Source organism: Strigops habroptila, chromosome Z, assembly GCF_004027225.2.
Source record: "Strigops habroptila isolate Jane chromosome Z, bStrHab1.2.pri, whole genome shotgun sequence".
Taxonomy (NCBI): Eukaryota; Metazoa; Chordata; class Aves; order Psittaciformes; family Psittacidae; genus Strigops; species Strigops habroptila.
This window is the reverse complement of record NC_044302.2, coordinates 19819567-19835473: the sequence shown is the minus strand read 5'-3', so window position 1 is coordinate 19835473 and position 15907 is coordinate 19819567. Positions and strand designations below refer to the sequence as shown.

At 49.1% G+C, this 15907-nt stretch overlaps 2 protein-coding genes across 5 annotated transcripts; one reads left to right on the top strand and one right to left on the bottom strand.

Moving 5' to 3' along the window:
• Positions 1-9270, bottom strand: TRADD (TNFRSF1A associated via death domain). Of its 3 annotated transcripts, XM_030512348.1 has the most exons (6): positions 9159-9270; positions 8793-8843; positions 7109-7260; positions 4246-4523; positions 2366-2558; positions 1-1645 (listed from the first exon to the last, which is right to left on the bottom strand). In XM_030512348.1, the coding sequence occupies exons 3-6, from the start codon at positions 7248-7250 to the stop codon at positions 1338-1340; spliced, it is 921 nt and encodes a 306-aa protein (XP_030368208.1). In that variant the 5' UTR covers positions 7251-7260; positions 8793-8843; positions 9159-9270; the 3' UTR covers positions 1-1337. The 3 variants fall into 3 exon arrangements, with proteins under 3 accessions (XP_030368208.1, XP_030368207.1, XP_030368206.1); XM_030512347.1 differs by lacking the exon at positions 8793-8843; XM_030512346.1 differs by lacking the exon at positions 9159-9270 and having other exon boundaries at positions 8793-8951.
• On the top strand, positions 8255-15660 carry FBXL8 (F-box and leucine rich repeat protein 8). 2 transcript variants are annotated; one of them, XM_030512345.1, is made up of 3 exons: positions 8255-8619; positions 13112-13342; positions 13869-15660. In XM_030512345.1, the coding sequence occupies exons 2-3, from the start codon at positions 13179-13181 to the stop codon at positions 14842-14844; spliced, it is 1140 nt and encodes a 379-aa protein (XP_030368205.1). In that variant the 5' UTR covers positions 8255-8619; positions 13112-13178; the 3' UTR covers positions 14845-15660. The 2 variants fall into 2 exon arrangements, with proteins under 2 accessions (XP_030368205.1, XP_030368204.1); XM_030512344.1 differs by lacking the exon at positions 8255-8619 and adding an exon at positions 11487-11569.
• Positions 15661-15907: the final 247 nt, after the last annotated feature.

Here is a 15907-nt window from a genome sequence, read left to right as displayed (position 1 = left end):
TCTGCCTAATGTCTAATCAAAATCTCCCCTCTGTCAGTTTAAAGCCATTTCCCCTTGTCCTGTCACTGCATGCCCTTGCCAAAAGTCCCTGCCCAGCTTTCTTGTAGGCCCCCAACCATGCCAGGAGACAGTTGGCTTCTCCCACTGGAACTGAAAGCCTGAGTCAGCCCTGGTGTTTGGGTGCTTTGTCTTTTAAGCCACTTTTACCCTCAAAATCAGGTAAATCCAGGCACAGCAGCTGATGCCCAACTGTCACACAGTGACAACACTGCAAGGGAAAGGCTCTGAGCAGACCCTGACACTTCGGACACACAATGGCGTGAACTATCCTCTCTGGTGACCTCCGGAGGCCAAGGGCAGTTGGTTAAGAAGTGAGGGAAGGGACCAGCAGCCATGTGGTCAGAGGTGATTGCTCAGCTTTGTGAGCTGGCACCAGGAGGGTATTTGGTGCTGCAACACACCTTAGAGCAGCAGTTCCACTCTACACACCACAGTCACTTGCTCACTAGGAGACTGCTTTCCTTCCAGCACTGTGTTTTGCTTTTCACAGATGCAGGCTCCCTCTGGTTGGTGGGAAAGAGCTAAGCACAAGCTAGTCAGTATGTTATTGTTTACCACAGTCCAGAAAAAGTTGGGAATCATTCTCTGAATTTGTGTTTGTCCATATTGCTTGTTCAGTTCCTGAAACTTGTTCCACAGCAGCAATCTTGTGCCCTGTGGAAGATTCTGACTGTCCCAGGTAAAAAGAACACTTTCAGGTGGTGAGAGGTGGGAAGGAGCTGTACTAGAGCAGGGCAGGACAAATGCACTTGCTACAGATGTTGCTTGTTTGAAGAACAAAGAAGGAAAACAATATAAAATTGACTTTTCCTTAATTTCTCCTTTGCCTTTGCTTGATGTCACATCTGAGGGCATAAATGTCTTCAGTATTAAAAATATATTGCAGCTCTCCAGGTGGTGGCCCTGAGACACAGCCTGACAAACAGTGGCACTGTCTGCTTCCCAGAGAAATTCTCTGAGATGCCTTCCCCGCTTTCCCCTCTCCACCACTATCCCCTAGGCTCTCTACCTGTCTGACTGCTTCCCCGTGATGTTTCAGCTCTGAAGGAAGTCACCAGTTCATGAGAAAGTAATGCTGACTTCTGGAAACAGAATGAAATAAGGAATGTCAGAGATCCATGCTGGCTTCTGCGAGCACAGGACCTCTCCCCTGGGTATCCCCACCTGCATGGAAACCTGCAGTGATTTTCAGGACTTTACATTCCCAGACACTAGCAGCAGTCTTATACACTAGCTGAAGCAAGAAAGCCCTTAGCAATGCCACTACCCTTTGGGCTCTAGGAGCAGTCCTCATTGGAATGGAGGCCCAGGAGCTCCTCAGCCAAGCTGATGAGACCATTTTCTTCCAGAGCTGCAATGAGCCGTGCTATTGTGGCCGCCTTCCCCTCTGACTGCCTAAACCTGAGCAGCAGCTGGTAGGCTTGTTCATACAGTCCCTCTCGGTCGTACTCGAGGGCCAGGTTATCAATGACAGGATCACGCAGGGCCCGGCAGTTCTTCTGCAAAGAGCGACCCACTTGCTTCCATTTCTTGGACACAAGCTTGGCAAACTTCTGGTGGTCGTCTGGTGTGAGCGTTCTGTTGGCTGAAAGGGACAGAGGGCAGGTAAAACACAGAGGATCCATGGCTGATGTGATGCAGCTTGGCTCAGTCCAAGGTTTGCTCAACGTTCTGTGCAGCAGGGTGTCTGTTCAGTGCCCACAGCACATTAGTAGACTGCTGTTGAGCTGCTCTGCTTGTCGCCAGCGGTTTAACACCAGGGCAGCACTGTGAGCTTGGAGCAGTGCTTGGAGCACTGTGAGCTTGGAGCAGCGCCAAATCAGTGAAGCTAAAGGCACTGCCATGGGCAGGGTTCATGCACACGTGTCTCTGTGCTCCAACAGCATTCCTCCAGCACTGGGAAGGGAAAATCAGCTGGAGTAAGCCTCACGACCTAGTGTCTCCCTGTGCTCTCTGTGTAAGCTGGGCAGCTCTGCTCTCCATGTAGTCTGCCAGTCCAGGGCAGTGCTGGTGCCTCGGGTGGCAAACTGGAGCATGTGGTGACACACTTACATGCTCACAGCCATCTGCCCTGGGACACCTGAGCTCCCTGCCTTGCCAGGCCTTTCCCTTAATGGGAAAACAGGCTGAAGCCTGATCTGAAGCAGTATGGCAATATCTTAGGACCACTGTAATTCCCTCCTTATGGGATGCTGGAAAACCCCTGATTTATCTGAGACCCCAATATGTAGTTATGTTAATCCTCCGTCCTGGGCTTTGAGGAGAGGAAGACCAAGGGCGCTCTTGGTCAGCTCTAGCTACTCACCGAACTCTTGTCCCTGAAAGGTGAAGGTGACTTGTGGGGAAAGGGAGTTGCCTTGAGAAGGGCCAGGTAGAGATGGGGAGTTGAGAGATGCACAGTCTTTTAAAGCGGTCGTATTGTTGATGCTCTGGTGAACAATCAGTCTCTTGAGGCATTCCTCAAGCTTTGTGATCTCCTCATCCCGCAGGCGGTCTGGCTGCAATGCAAACAGCATCAGTGACATGTGCCAGGTCCGCTGCCTTGCGAAGCTGTAGATGCTTAGCTGGAAGGTACAGCTTAAGATGTTGGTGCCAAGAGAGGAGCAATGAGATAGCTATAGTGCAGGTTATAAACTGACCGAATAAGATACTCTAATGGAGTTCTGGCTATAAATGTGTGAATTTGAATCTGTAATGTGATACGAAATAGGCAATTTTGCCCTTCTGGTTTTCTCACATGCAGCAGTGAGCACTTACTTACAAGTTGAACAAACCTGCTACGAGTCCATGTTTATTTTCAGCAGCCCTCTGCAAGCATTAGGGTGCACCACAGGCAGTGTGGCTTCTCTGGCTTACTCCACATGAGGATCAGACCCACAGAATAGGGTGACCTGATCCAACAGTTCATGGCCACCAAAGCATGCCATCCTGCTGCCCCATCTCTCATTCTGTGCCTCTATTTTTTAAGTTTTGTTTTTCCTGGATCCAATCCAAGACAGTTTTTCTCACTAACCAAGAGAAAACTAGTCTCACCTCCAAAAAGCAGGTAATGAGAAAAAGAGACAGCAAAAGCTGGGAAGACATGGGAAGAGTCAAACCTGGTGACTGCCCTGACTCAGTCTATTGTTTAGCTCACATACAGCAGGTACCCAGCACTGCCCTCAGACACAGATGGCTTTGCCCTGGTGCCATCTGTCTGACTGTTGCACTGTTAGGCACAGGTCAGACTGAGTTCTCAGTTTGAAGAACTGAGAATAAGCCCATCTCTTTTGGCCAGTCAGCTAGTTCAGCAGAGGAGGGAGCAGAAAGCAGAAGTTGACAAACTATGGGATATCACATGTTGTTTGGTCCAGGACTGAAATGTTTGCATTTCATTCTCTGTGCTTGCAGAAAAGCAACCTGGCACAACATGCTCCTGTGCCTAATCTTCTCAAGCAGATGGTGACTACCTATTTCCCAGGACCATCTAGAAGGAACCAAAGCTATAAGATGTTGCTACTTCCAGGTGTTAAAAAAAGATGACAGGAAAAAGGCAATGAGTTTAATCACATCCAACTGCCTTGGTTTTGTGGTAAGATGTCAAGATCTCACTGTTCTTGCTAGCAGGATTAGAATGCCAGTGCCAAAGTGTGCGATGAGCTAGGCTTCAGATGTTGCTCCCGTGAGAGAGACTTTGCCTTCAGAAAGGCAGTCAATTCCTGCTCACAGCAGATGCTGTGTGTCGCCACTCTGTCACAAGTTGGTATAATGTGCAGAGTGTTTGCGCTCAGGCTCATTTCTAGGTGCAGTTACCATCACTGCTCTGAGGAGGTGGTGTGCGAGGTGGGGAGGAAGATGCTGAGCACTGATCATTCCACACTCTGCCTGCCTTGCAGGTGTATCGAGCACACTTGCTTGTGCTATCAACTGCACCTTCTGTAATTCCTCATCTTAGCAGTGATAACACATCTTAGCCACATTAATTGTTATACACAGAATCCATAGTGATTTAGCAGAATCTCTGTAAGCAGTTTTAGGCTTTCTTCTGGGGAAGAGCAGAGCTTACTCCATATTACAGCTGAGAACTGAAGGATGGAGAAGTCACCAACCCAGCACGCTGCAGTAGAGCAAGATTTGCACCCATCTTCCTGAGTCTTGTGCTACTGCTCCTCATTGCTGCCTGTACTCCCTCCCTCTCCCACTCACCTTTTCTCTGTAGATGCATTCCAGGCAGCGATCCTCATCCTTCAGCATGCTGTCGAGGTGCTCGCTGCCAGCCTTCAGCTCCATTTCAAGAGGCACTGCGCTCATGGCCAAGGAGAGCTGGAGGTGGTTCTGGAGGGACTCCTGGAGCACTCCTTCCCGGTAGCTCTGCAGGAACCGGCGGCAGTTCTCCTGCTTGCAGAACTTGAGCTGGACTATCAGGTGCGGGTGGCTGCAGTGCACTTTGAGCATGTCCACACCATTCATGCTGCCGGTGGAGTCTGGCAGGGAGAAGTGAGCAGAGTCACTATCCACACATGACACAGACAACCCAGACTCATTCCCATCCACTACCAAGCCTGCAATGGAGCAGCTTTGAATTGTCATCTCTCTGTGCTGAAGTCCTCTGGGATTAAAAACTTGTGTGTAAAACCAAGAGGAAAGGATTAAGTTGTTGCTGCCCTGCCTCCATCCACCTCCATAAAGTATGGCGTCCAGCTGAAGACCTATGTGTGCTACACATCAGGTAATTATCTCAACACTGTTTATTAGGGGAGGTTTTAAGTTTGAGGTTCCATTTCCAGGACAGAGTGGTTACACTAAACTGCTAATACAGGGAAGTTCTATACATGAAAATGCATAGTCCAGCTGAGTGCTCAGTCTTCAGTCCTTGTCACTGGAGTTTTAAGCAGTGATGAAGGTCCTGGAAAGAGACCCAGCGTTTCCTCTCCACCCCATGCCTGGAGGTAACTTTTGGCTGGCTCTGAGCCTCCAACACCTCTCACAAATGAAGAGTGACGGATCCAGCCATAGGAATTAGGCTGCTTGAGACTGGGCCTCAACTTGTTAAGCTCTTTTGCAAAAAGAATTAATTCATGGTAAAATCTAAGCAAGAAGCAGCCAGGGAGGTACCCTCTGACATTAGTTAGTACAGGGGGAGCACGAGCGACATGGACAACAGAAATTGTTCAGCCTTCAGTCTCTCTTCTCCCAGCGAAATTTAATTTTGATTAGCTGTGCACATTGACCTTGTCTCCTCAGGGATTTTATATGCTGATGATGACAGTTTAGAGTACGTGTTTCTCTCTTTTTTGCAGCAGAGGCCTGTGTGAGGCTGGCTGTACTGCTTCCAGACCTGAATTAACCTCTTGGCCTGTCGTTGCTCAGGGCCGTATGGAGGTACCAGTAAAGCCTGGCTCTACATCAGGTATTTCTAAACCACATTGTCATGGCATTCTTTAGGCATGCTTGGAGGACAATCCTAAGGCAAAGAAGACTTGCGTGCTCCACATTAGGCAGAATAAGTGACCTGGCATTTAAAAGTATGTGATCTAACAGTGGCTTTACAGGGTTTACTGAGTCCTGGTTGCATCAGAAAGTCTAGTTTGGACCAACTGTGTAACTGGGACATCAGCCTAGGCACCTAGGAGAGGCATTTTAATTCACTGTGGCTGAATAGAAATGTCTTTTTATCCCCTTCTTCATGCTTTGTTTTTTGTGAGTGCTGCTTGAACAGAAGTTTGCATAACAGGGTAAGAGGACTGGGAAGGGAAAAGTTGCACAGACATCGAAACCTTTGTGAATGGTGTACAAGACAGCTGTGAAGCCACCTCAAAACAGAGGATTCTGCATGCTTTTCTTCAAGAAACTTCAGCTTCAGATTTCATGTCCTTTTTAGGTCTGAATAAGCATTGTAGGATTTAGTGGTTTCATGGGCTTTCTTTTAACGTGTGAGCAGATTCACATTCCAATGACACAAAGCAGCCATAAATCGAGCCTAACAGGACAACTGTGTCAGGTTTCCTGCTGCTTCCCGTCTCTGGATTGAGCTGCAAGATGAGCAGGCCTGTACTGGATAAACTAGTGAGTTGGACAGGCTCATGATTGCCAGAAGAAATTACAGAACAGTTACACAAGCCCCATTAAACAATATGGGCTCAGCTGTGTGACAGGTAAAGAATACCAGGAGAGTCTTTCCAGGCAAGTACGATAAACTCTTCAGATTACTATTATTCTGTCGTCATCTTGGTGCAAGGGTGGTTAGAAAAATGTAGTTTTATGGCCATTTGCATCTCAAGACCTTTTTTGATGTACATAGGGTTATATACACTTGAAGCTAATGTATTTTGCCTGTTTATATCAAAAAAGAGCTCATCTGAACTGGCTAACACTAAGTTTAAAAATCAGCTTCTCAAAGCAGCAATCTCTGTGGCAGTATAAAGACAGGAAATACATCTTCTTTACTAGCAATTGCAACCTTTTTCCCTCTTATATAAATGGGTTTAAACAAACATTCATAAATGGAGGATAACTCATAGGATAGTTCAAGTTGGAAGGAAGCCCAGGAAGTCTACAACTCAACCTCCCATGCAAAACAGGGTCAGCTCTGAGGTCAGACCAAGTTGCTCAGGGCTTTATCCAGCCCCATTTTGAAACCCAAGGACAGAAAATACACAGTCAGTCCAGGCAACTGCTTGACTCTCCTCATGGGGAAAGTATTTGTCCTTCTGTCTGGTGTCTACCTCTCTTGTTTCAATATGTACCTGTTGACTCCCAATCCCTATGCACCCCTGTAAAGAGTGTGGCTCCATCTCCTCCTCCCTGTGGGTACTGGCAGGGACCAATAGGTAGGTCCTCCAAAGCCATCTATTCCCCAGGCTGAAATGGTCACCTCCCTCAGCCTCTCCTCACAGGACAAGTGCTCCAGCCCCCAACCATCTTGAAGGACCTCTGCTGAACTTGCTCCACTTCACTCTTTCCTAAATACAGTGAGCATCATCTCTCCTTATCCAAGAGTATGAGATTAAAGACTGGCATTGCATGAAGAGATGAGATGGTGTGCCAAGGTATCAGAGAGGATGGGTACCTGCTAATGCCAGCTTCAGTGCCTTGAACACACTAGGTCTCTTCTGGGAGCTTTCATAGAGAGATGGCAGAATGATGGTCTTACACGTTGACTGGAGGAAGAGATAAGCGCAGCCAATCCAAGGAGCAGAGCTGTTTGCCATCTTCAGCACCCTACAAAACACTCAGGTGAGCTGAGAGACCACAGGGAAAACAGCCTGATGCTAGGTGAGTACTTACAGCACAGATTATGGGGTTTTACCCTTATTTCCTAGAGGAGGTGGTGATGTTAAAGCAAGTGTAACCTTTGAGGAATTTACTGTTATTCTGCAAAGCATTGTACAGTGGGGCATGGCGTCCCCAAGACTTAGCAGCTCACAAAGCTCTGCTTTAATCTTATATTTTATAGTCCAAAGATACTCTGAACCAAAAGGTTTCAACCCTCGTGCCTCTGCCTGCCCAGCCAAGCTGGCAAAGTTTAAAGGCGCATAGTTGGGGTGCTCCAGGGGGCACCCAGCAGTCCTGGTTTTGGCATGTTCACACAGACTGAAGCCCTACTGCAGGCAAAGATGAACCAAAACACCTTTTGGTTGAGCCTCAGGCCCAAGTCCTGTCCCCTCGCTGACTGCTTGTGTGTCTGCCTCTCTCGCACCATCAGATGCTTTCCCACAGGCACCCTTCCTTCCTGCTTTCTGCCCAGTTGTACAAACCCAACAGCCTTCCCTTGGCTGCCAAGTACTGGCCTGACAGTGTAACTGCTGGACATGACAGTGTCTCTCTGTTCAGATGCCCTTTAGATTGTGGGTGCAACGGTTTTTTTGTCACCAGGGACTGCCAGGCCAAGAAGGATGAGCTCCCATGGACCAGCTGTCCTCCAGACGGTAGCTGAGGCTGGGAACCATTGCCATCCCTTGCAGCATGTCCAACAGAGTATTGGAACATACGGCCCACCCTGTTTCCTTTCTAGAATCTTGAACCTGTGCCCAGCACAGGAGCCTTTTACTTGTTCACAAAATACAGGAAATAACCAGTGAATCGTAAAATTCACACTGAACTTGGAGTTCAAGGAGTGCCTGCAAGATGCAGGAGAGAGTGTTTCCAGGCTGCAGGCTCCCACATCGCACAGGCCTTTTAGAAAAGCATCTTGAAAATAAGAAAGAGGAGGATGCATTGCTGCTGCAGTCCAGGTTTTGATCTGAGCTTCCAAACACCAGGAAGTTTGGGATCTAGGCACCCACCTCCTAGTGTCTCAAAGAATGAAGGTAACAAATCTGAGTGACATCTTACAGACACGGAATGTTTACAAGATTTAACCCACAGATCGATTTATCTTTTGCAGTGCAGATGCTCCTGAGCTCCCAACCAGTGCAGAGGCATGTGCAGTGCGAGGACCCTGTTTCACCACCGCAACATGGACCCTGCTGCCCCTGCGCCCCTTCCCCACACACAGACCAGGCGGGCTCTTGTTCCTCAGCAGCCGCCTAGTTCCACTCGGCAATGCTGGGGAGCCTGGAAATGACACCAAAAACTCAGGTAAGGAGCCCTTTGCTGTTGTGCCTCGGCAGTGCTATCCCACCAGGCGAGTTTTCCAGCCCGTTCCCAGCCGGCAGCGGGGACCCTCGCGGTGGGTTTGAGCAGCAGCAGCGGTCAAACTGTTGTGGGGTGCCCTGGAAAAACCAACCCCGGGCAATACAGGGCGTGCTCACCGCTGCCCGCTGTCCTTTGCTGTCAGGCCGCTGCTCAATTCCTGTAACAGACTAAGACGGGAAGGAAGAGGACCGAGGGGCTGGAGCCGGGGCAGCCACCGGCCCGCGGTGACAGCCCGTTCTGCCGGTGCCGGCCTGCCCATCCCGGTCGGCTGCCAGGCCCCGCTCACCCGCCCCGCGAACGCCCCGGCCCCGCCGTGTGCCAGCGGGGCATCACCGGGGAAACTCAACCCAGCCCAGCCCAGCCCGGCCCGGCCCGGCCCTGCCCTGGCGGGACGCGCCCGGCCCGGCCCGGCCCGGCCCGAGCCGCCCGGCCCCGCGCGCCCGGCCCGGCCTCCCTCCTCTCGTGGCTCCGGGCGCTTTTACCTTCAGCCTCCGCCGCTGCCCGGCCTCGGCGTCGCCACTTCCGCCTCTGCGCGGCGCCGCCCGCTGCTCCGCACACGGGCCGGGCGGGGTGGCGGGGCAGCGAGGCCGGGGGGACCCTACCAAACCCGGTGCGGGTGTGCCGCTGCTCCCCGTGTACCTCCCGCGGTAATCGTGCTGCCCCACAGCCGCGCGGGGCCGGCCCGGCGGGGCGCGCGCTGTGTGGTGGGGAGACCTGAGCCGTTCCTGCCGTGCCTTGACACCTCCGGGTCTCCACGCACAAGGCGGCTGGTGGCTCCGGTGGCAGCAGAACACCCACCCAGTTTCGGTCGCTTGGTCACCCCGTGGGTGAGATGGTCAGAAAGGGTACTCTGGTCAGATAGCTGAACCCCAGTGGGGCTGGGTGTGTGCCCCTGGTCCTTAATGATGGAGGAAGGTGAGGTGCTGGGATGCCCTGTGTAGCTTGTGGCTGATGGCACTGCAAGGCTGCTGGGTCCCGACTCGCTCTCATCAGCTTTCCTCCGTGGCACTGCTAATGAGAGTGAATGGTGAAATGAAGATTGGTTGGGTTAATAATTATTGAGCGCAGGTGGAAGTTCAGCTCTTAGACCATCCTTTCCCTGGAGCTCACCTTTAAAATGTGTCGTCTGGTAATCTGTAACTCCAGCAGCTGTAACAGCATCCAGAGTGTGCTCAGGAGCGGAGAGGGATTAATGGTGTGGAGTTTCCTTCTCCAGACAAATCCATCAGGCTTGACAGGACACTTCTGTCTAAGAGTGCAGTAGGTGAAGGAGGAAAGGTCCCAAAACAAATGAGCAGGGAGTCTGGCACTCTTTATGGGAGCAACACTGATGGGAGGGGATGTCTGGGACCCTGCTGAGCAAAAGCAGAGGTGATGCTGAGCTATGCGAGCAGGTGGGGACATGGGGCTGGCCCTTGTGTCTTCTACAGGAGCTGTGAGATAATGGTGTTAATGTGGCTGCTGAATTCTGCTGGGTGTTCTGGTTTAGTCCTTCCTGCAGTGATACCTGAATGATCTCCCACCTCTTCCTGAGCCAGGTGAGGCTGTTAACTCCACAGTGCTCCTCTGACAAACTGAATGCACAGGTAGAGAGAGCAAAGCAGCTTTTCCCAAGTCCATGAGAGGTTCTGTAGTGGGCAAAGCAAGGAGCTGGATTTGGGTCTCTGTTGCTGAATCTCATTTAGCAGCTTCCTGCCCAGGCTGTGTTTATCTTGCCTCGGCGTCCTCCCGCAAGCACAGGGGTAACAGCAGCAGCTCTCTTGTTTGTCCCCAGCTGGTGAGGGCCTGGGGCCAGGTTTTGTGCCTGCACGCTTGCTGCTGTCACTCTGGCTCGGCAGTCAGTTTGTGCAGGGTCTCCAGAGACCTGACCTTCAAACAAAAGTGGAAAGCATTCTAAAACATTTCTGATATATACATATGTATATATAATACATAGAGATTTAATGCTATTTTACAACAACAGTGTTTTAACAATATGAACTCTTTTGTTTGTCAAAGGAAAAACTTCACTGAAAGGAGTTAATCCAGGCATGGTCTCCTGGGTGCTGTGGTTTGCAGGGAGAGGGGCAGGCAGCACCCACCAGCCCCTTCAGCGCCAGCACTGCCAGTGCTTCTGGGAACCAGGCATTTAGCTGCTGACAGTTTAAGGAGCAACACATGAGTTCATGCATATAAGGGTTAATGGGGTGAAATGAGCCAAGACATCCCAACCTTCCCCTACAAAAAGCAAGCCTGAAGCAGCTCCCAGAACCAGGTGGGAAGCAAAGGGTGAGTTGCTGCAGGCACCATCACCCACCCAGGTCCCACAAGCGTTTTCTCCTTGAAGGTGACCTGTTCCCTGTATATATGAGGGGTTGAAAAAAGGAAGAGGTGGCTGAGACTCGAGTTCCTCTTCCTCTAACTCTGCTAAGTTAGAGGAACCCACTGCTTTCAGGGAGCAACCCACTGGGTGAAATCCATGTGTTTGATAAGCAGTTGGTGTTTCACCTTGTTTCTTCCCATTTGGGAAGGAAAGATGCCAGGGTGAGGAGTGGCTGGGCTCAACAGGACTTGAGTGTTGGGATGCAGTGGTATGTCTTCATAGAGAATGCTTGGCTGCGGCAGGACAGGCTTCCCCTAAGCCAGGCAGCTGCAGTACGGAAGGGTCAGTGCTGGGGCCCTTCAGGGAAGTGAGGTATTAAGTAACTGGTGGATGCTGGAGCAGGAGACGGGGCTATTCATCTGTGCGCTCCCATCGGGGAGAGCGCAGCGTCCGGGCAGGGAAGGGGCCTCTCTCCCTGCTGTTATTTTTAGCATCTCCTCCTCCGCTCCTCCCTCTGGGGCGCAGCCGGAGCTGGGAGCCGCGGGCAGCCAGCGCAGAGGAAGAGGGGCTCTGCTCCAAGAGGAAGGAGAGGTACGAGAGCTGTGCCCTTGCGCGGGTACCGGCGGGGATGCCGTGGCGGGGACGCTGCGGCGGGGGCTTCGCTGTGCTGCCCGCTCACAGCGTCGGGCGTCTCGCCCAAGCACAGCACCGCCTGTTCCTGTTTGGGCAGCGGCCGCTCGCTCCCAGCCTGCTTCCTTGTGCTGAGAGCTGACGAAGCTCAGCACAGAGGCCGGCAGCACCCCTCTGTCCTCTGAGATCCTCGGTGGATCACCGAGATGGTCCGAACCCGGCTGTCCTCACCAGAGCAGGCACCTAAGGTGGAACCAAGCCAAGCCACAGCACTCACGGACCATGAACCGTGCTTCTCCGTGTCTGAGTCATTTGCTTCATTAAAGTAACACTAATAATTTTGCTTTTCTGCCTGCCTTCCTGTTCTCAGGCCATGTTTTTAAGCTTTTCCAAACAATCACTACATCACTCTTACTTTCTAAGAGATTCAGGGTCCAAGGGCTCACGCTTTAAGGAAAAATATCATAGTGAAAATTAAAGGAGCTGAGCATGTGAGAGTTCATGTAGGGCAAAGTGCAGTTTAACATTTAGTGACATGGTTTAGTGGTGGACTTGGCAGTCGTTGGGTAATGGACTTGGTGTTCTTAAAAGGTTTTTCCAACCTGGTTGATTCCATGACTTTGACAGACATGTTAAAAGCTGCTAAAAGTAGGAAAGTCTGAGGTGACTGTCAGAGAAAATACTAAAACAAGCTCCTAGGAAGGAAGCAGGACTGTAGCCCTTGGCTGTTGTAGCTCTTGCTGGGTGGAAAGGGGGTTGTCACTGATACGATGGCAGATATGATAGCAGAGCTGCTGTGCTCCTGCCACCTCACACTCAAAAGAATGAGTCACTCTTCAAAACTATTCTAGAAAAAAGTGTGGTTGTGTTCCTCTCTGCATTATGCTCTCTGCATCGTTACTGCCTACTTCCTTCATGGTTTCAACTCTTTTCCTACTTCGAGGATGTCTAGAAGTGCAGGTTTTCATTCAACTGAAACCGGTGATGCTGAGATAATGCAGTGATGCCAGGGCTTGGGGCTTCAAAGGCAGGAGGGCATGCCATGAAACTCAGATTGAGATCCACACTCCAGTGCTAGCCTAGGAAGGGTAGTGTTTGCATGCAAAAATCCCTCACTTGTTTATGAGAGTTGAAAAAATATGACTTGTTCATGGTTTTGTTTGTGTGGGCATCCAAAAGATGGGTACAACACACTTTGGAAGAAGGTGAATGAAGAAGTTAGGTAATCATCTGATGCTACAAACCTCTCAGTAAAAAATGGATATATGAGGCTCTTTTCTCCTGTAAAGTATCACCCAGCTTCCTAGGACTGATTGAAAAACCTGTGCGAAACAACTGGCCAATAGATTTCCTCGTTTTTGTGTTCAATTTCAAAATTCAGTGAAATTTCAAGATGGAAAAAATTTTGACTTCTTGTATGATTCAGCTGCGTTAGTTTGATTTGTTAAATAAATCCTAATGTGTGTCTGTCTTTTCTTGTTTTGTTTTGTTTTTTCTGAACAGGGACTTTTGAGAATTAATTATGGTTTTGGAAGTTTCCCCCACTGTTATTCCTGACTGAATCAGCAAAATGCCTGCTCCAGCTCCAGAACTGTGGAACTGCATGCCAGAAGAAATCCTTATCCAGATTTTCTATTATCTTTCTCTTCGAGATAGATACACAGTCTTCCAGGTGTGCAGACAATGGGCTGCAGCTGTATCTTCTAGCTCTGTCTGGTACTTCACGGAGATCAGGTAAGAGGAATGGGGTTCTAATGTCCAAGCATCTTTGCAGGAGTAACTAGATCATTGTTTCCAGTGCATGTCAAACATTTCCACCACTTTGCTATGACATTATTGACATTTGACTTCTATGTGTGATGCTATTATCTTACATGTCTAGCACCTGTTTATATAATAGAGAAAATTGTGTTATATGCTATGTTTTTTTCAGTTGCTGCTAGTGGTTTGAGTTCTATGGGAAATATTACATTCTTAGGTACATTGTTCCAAGTTGCCATTTGTAAATCACAAGGGACAAAGTTACTGAATAGTTATCCTTCTTGTGACACTTCTCTGATGGGTCTTTATGGGGACTGATTCTTCCCACCTCCTGACTCCTTCAGTGTTTGGCCTTACAGTGACTCTCCAGGCATCAAGTGAGAAGAAACGCCTGGGGGATCTGCTGATGTTTGCAGACGCACTAGTAAAGGAGAGTGTCTCCTCTGTGGTCACCAAGCTCAGCGTTCACAGTGACTGAGAGTTTGTTTTCCCCTTCCAGCTGTGATTCAGAGGATGAGGAAGGCATGCTGCAGAGCCTGCTCCAGTTCCTGAGCCAAATCAAGCACTTGAAGATTGTGTTTGACCAGTCCAAGGAGTTCAACCGGAAGAATGTGACACGCATCTTGGATGTGTTGGCAAAGCAGAACCACAAGCTGCAGCAGCTGTGCATTGTGTGCCGCGGAGAGAACCCCTATTTCTACTCTGGCCAGGACATCCTACAGAGCATTCGAAATATATGTGGCACTAAAAACCAGATAGATCTTCAGCATGTTGATTTTCGACAAATGCCCTTCACTCTCAATGACGAGCTTGTTGAACTCCTAGCTACCACCAACCGAAACCTGCACAGTTTGTTCATCAACAACCACACCCTGGTGTGCAACGTGGCTCCAGGCACCATTAGGAAAGTTCTCAGAGCATGTCCCAGACTCTCAGCCTTGGGGGTTTACTATGCCAGTTTGTCTGATGATGTATTTCAGGAACTGCTCAAGCCTGAAAGAGCAGCTTTCACCCATTTAGACATTTTCTGTGAGCGTCTGGATAAATATATACCAGTGATATCAGAAGAGCTCTGGGCTGCTGTAAGCCGAAAGCATCCTCAACTCTGTGTAGACCTAGAGTTTGATCATACAGTCCCTGCCCGCAAAATACCGCGAATCCTAAAGCTGAATATACCTGTGAGAACACTGCAACTTAACACCTATAATTACATGGTAAATCAGATTAGGTTTGTCACCCAGAGCTACAGCAGTACTTTAAAGAAGCTGACGCTGCAAACCACGTCCTCCGAGGACTTAAATTCCTCTCTAGTGGATCTGGCTAGACAGTGCAGAAATCTGTTGGAGATCCACTGCTACTGCGTGGTCAGCCAGGAGGTGGTAGAAGCATTCCTCACGCACTGCCCCAGTCTGAAACAGTACACTCTGAAGGTTACCAAGGAACGGCATCCCTGGAAACCAGTAACAGTTCAGTGACCAGTCTTTTTAGTTCTCTGCTTCTTTATATAGCAGGAAAGCCAAATTTACCCTTTGCAGGTTTTTACTGAGGACCTCAGTGAAACTTCATTTTGATTCTACATTTTAAAAGAACCTCAAAGTCAAGCACTTTGTGTCAGGCACCCAGCAACCACTTAAATAGTTAAGGAAGCGGCAGCACCAGTGCAGCCGTTTCCTGCCTGGTGGGGTACTTAGCCATGCAGATTCAAAGCTACAGCAATGAACTGTGGTCATCTGATGGAAAATCCATTCTAACCTTGATAATTCCTCTTTTGGCATTTCAGTGATGGTGAGCTCATCCGCTGTCAGGTAACTTCCAGCTTGGAGAGATAGAACAGGAGCTGAATTATGTTAGAAAATTCAAGCAGGAGAAAAAACACTGCAGGAAAAACATTCACAAGGTAGTAATAAAAGACATGTGGCCTGAAAATTCCCTTGTCCATCTTGTCTTTCTCTTGCTCAGAAATGCAGATTTCCAGGTTGTAATTTGAATGCCTTTTGCAAAGACCTTTGCTTTTATTACATTGTTAGTGTTTCTCAGGAGAATCAAGAGAATTGACAGTTTTTGCATCTGATACCTGCATTCACATGCAAGTTATCTTGCCTCTGAATTAGGAGATGTGTGTTTTGGTCGGTTGTATCAAAAATTTCTGTGAATGCTATTTGAAAAGCAGTTTCTGAGTTGAAATGAGCCTGGGATAAAGCTACACTGGGAGCACCTATTCAGAGCTATCTAAAGCATTTATAATAATGACAACAACAATAATAATAATAAAAATATTATTGTCATCTAGATTCTATGCGTAGCTGTTTTTACCACCCTTTCTTCTCACCCAAGAGCCAAAACTTTTCTTGACAAGTAACATGGGATCTGTAGTCAAATCAGCTTACAATTCTGACTTTTCAAAACCTTGCTGAAGATGTGCCCTGAGGTCTGGCCAGCCCTTGTTTGTCTGTGCCAGCCAAAGTTTAGGACAAGGAAATTCCAAAATAACAATTCCTGTGTCTACACCAACCAGGCATTGCTGTGCCTGGGTGTCCC